The 2,926-nt window shown below is 28.0% G+C and overlaps 1 protein-coding gene across 1 annotated transcript; it reads left to right on the forward strand.

Moving 5' to 3' along the window:
* The first annotated feature begins 356 nt into the window (after window positions 1–356).
* LOC105249604 (torsin-like protein) lies at window positions 357–2,403 on the forward strand. Its single transcript, XM_011255189.3, has 3 exons — window positions 357–814; window positions 1,315–1,580; window positions 1,769–2,403. The coding sequence occupies exons 1-3, from the start codon at window positions 613–615 to the stop codon at window positions 2,363–2,365; spliced, it is 1,065 nt and encodes a 354-aa protein (XP_011253491.1). The 5' UTR covers window positions 357–612; the 3' UTR covers window positions 2,366–2,403.
* Window positions 2,404–2,926: the final 523 nt, after the last annotated feature.

Genomic DNA, 2,926 nt, shown 5'->3' on the forward strand with positions numbered 1-2,926 from the left:
ATACAATTTTTTAAGATCTTATTACTACAAGTTGTTTCGATGTGATTAGGATTAGGGCGCATTTACATTCATCAAAATTCGCGCTAATCGCAATTTCTACTTTTTGCCTATCTAATGTATTGCTTATACACTGCTTATTACCAGCACGAGTTCTGATTGGCTTTCTATTTTTCTGCCAACGTTTTCTGTCAAAGTGTGAATGCGCCCTAAATGCACATAATCTAATATCTAGAATATCTATCTCAATTATATATATGATAGAATATGTACAATTATCTATTCATTTTGTAATGTAAATAAAAATTGAATGTTTTATTTACAAAAAGCTCAAGAAAGCACATAATTGTTTCATGAAATACAATTTCTAAATATAACGAGATCTTCAAATTTTCAAGCTGAAATTTCGCTCAACTCTAAACTTGCATTGTTAATTTTTGATGTATCTACTTAAATAATGATATTATTCACTTCGAAAGCACAAATCCAACGTTATAAGTGTGATGTATAGATATAAATTAAAAATCGTCTGTCACAAACTGTCACAGGCATGGTGTGGAACGTTAACCAAGCTCCATTATATAGCAGTTGACAATTAAATACGAACAATTAAATATGAATTTTGTCGGTTGCAGTTTGATGTTTTTATTTATCTTCGCGATTGTTGAAACAGCACGATGCGAACTTCTTACGCTTGGTATAATAGGCTCAATCGGTGGTTCGTTATTGGGTAGTGCAGGTTATTATGGTTATGAAAAGTTCAAATGCAACTTCATGGAATGCTGTACATATGATTATATTCCTTCTGATTTAGATAGTAAGTACGAACTCGTCTGTGAATGTCGAAAAATTTCTTATTTTTTTAAATTTGATAAAAATATAAATATAAAAAAAATTATTATCTTTTATAAATTATCTTTTATATATATATATATATATATATATATATATATATATATATATATATATTCTATAATTTATATATATTAAAAAATAGAATTTTTTTTCTTTTGTTTCTATTACTTTTCTGATTTTTTCCTTACTTGATTAGCAATGTGATTTTTTTTCATAGAAGAATTAATTTTATAATTTAAGCAAGATTTTAGAATATTTTTCTTGATATTTTTCAAATAGAAATGCCTATTCTATATATTATGTACTATGTTTATAAGATTTAGTATCTCGTTAAATTACTTGTAATTATAGCTCTCTATTCTGTCCTCACTTTATTTCTTTTCTACAAATATAGACAAAAATCATGAAACGAAGTTATTATTAATAATGTATTTATTTATTTTAAATTATTTAAATTATTAGAATTAGAAGTTATGCTCGCTGCCAGATTATATGGGCAACAAATTGCTCAGGAAACAATTATAAATGCACTGCGGGGACATTTGGGAAATAAAGATTCACCCAAAGCATTGGTCATGAGTTTTCATGGCACACCAGGGACTGGCAAGAATTATGTAGCGCAAATGATTGCCAAAGCATTTTATAAGAATGGTGTTCAAAGCCAATATTATTATTTTTTCAATGGTCGCAATGATTTCCCTTTGCAACGAAAGGTGGACGAATATAAGGTATACTTAACTAAAATTCATTATAATATAGTGATAACATAATATAAATAACTCATTATAATATTATAATAATAAATTATATTACTAAGGAAGGATAAATTAAGAAAAAATTAATATTATAAAAAAAATTCATTATAATATGATGATAATGTCAGAAGTGAATTAACAAACATGAACTCTTTTCACAGGAAGAGCTGTATGAAGCTGTTTCTAATGCTCTAAAAAAATGCGAGAGATCCTTATTCGTGTTCGACGAAGTGGATAAAATGCCAGAAGGCCTTTTAAATATACTGGTTCCTTTTCTCGATTATAACATGTATCATAAACCTTCAAAGCAGAGCAAGATTGTATATCAGAACAAGGCCATTTTCATATTTTTGTCAAATACCGGCAGTTCTCAAATAGTGCAGCATCTCAAGAGTCTATGGGAGAAGGGCAAGAAACGGGACGATACTCGATTGCAAGATTTTGAAAAATTGATAGCCAATGGCGCGTTCAATGAAAAAGGTGGTTTACATCATAGTGATACTATACAGACCAGCGTGATCGATCACTATGTACCTTTTCTGCCTTTGGAAGAGGTGCATGTTAGAAAATGCTTGACAAGGGCTTTTTCCGAGCGAAATGTCACACCAAAGGAGGAAATGATAGAAGAAGCGCTGTCGCATTTAACTTTCGGTCCCGAGCCGCATAATCTATATTCGATGGCCGGCTGTAAGAGAATAGAGCAGAAGGTCGCTTCTATTGTTTATCGTAAGCAATCAGATTCTAAAATTAATGATTAAGGAGATTTGAAATATTTAATTATAATATTTATAATATTAATAATAAAACTGATGAAAAAAATTGTCATATAAGCATTTCTATAACATCTCGATAAGATCCTTTATTGATAGAATTTCTTATTGGCACACTCAGAAAAATATATCTAACAATTAAAAAAATAGTAAAATTAATTTCTCGTACTTAGAATATATATATCTCGAAAAATAAATATATATATATATATATATATATATATATATATATATATATATTTTTTTTTTATATCTTTATATAGAAGTTGTTCGATAACGAGTAATGTAACTGTGCAGAAGGAATAACTTCTCAACTTTATCAAATTAAGTTTCCATAACTAATTAATTCAATTATTTGGAGCAACATGTTTTAATAAAAAAATTTATAAGTTACTAAATAAAATTTGGTATATTCACAGCTTTAAATCTAAACATTATTAATTTTTCTCAGGACAGAATTTTAATTGGCACCATAATTGAGCTTGCAATAAGTTGAGATATAAGAATTTTCAGGCAGCTTTCTTTCCATGAGTTTTCAATTAAACATGG

The sequence above is a fragment of the Camponotus floridanus genome, unplaced genomic scaffold (genome assembly GCF_003227725.1).
Source record: "Camponotus floridanus strain SB8 unplaced genomic scaffold, Cflo_v7.5 scaffold8, whole genome shotgun sequence".
NCBI classification, from domain to species: domain Eukaryota; kingdom Metazoa; phylum Arthropoda; class Insecta; order Hymenoptera; family Formicidae; genus Camponotus; species Camponotus floridanus.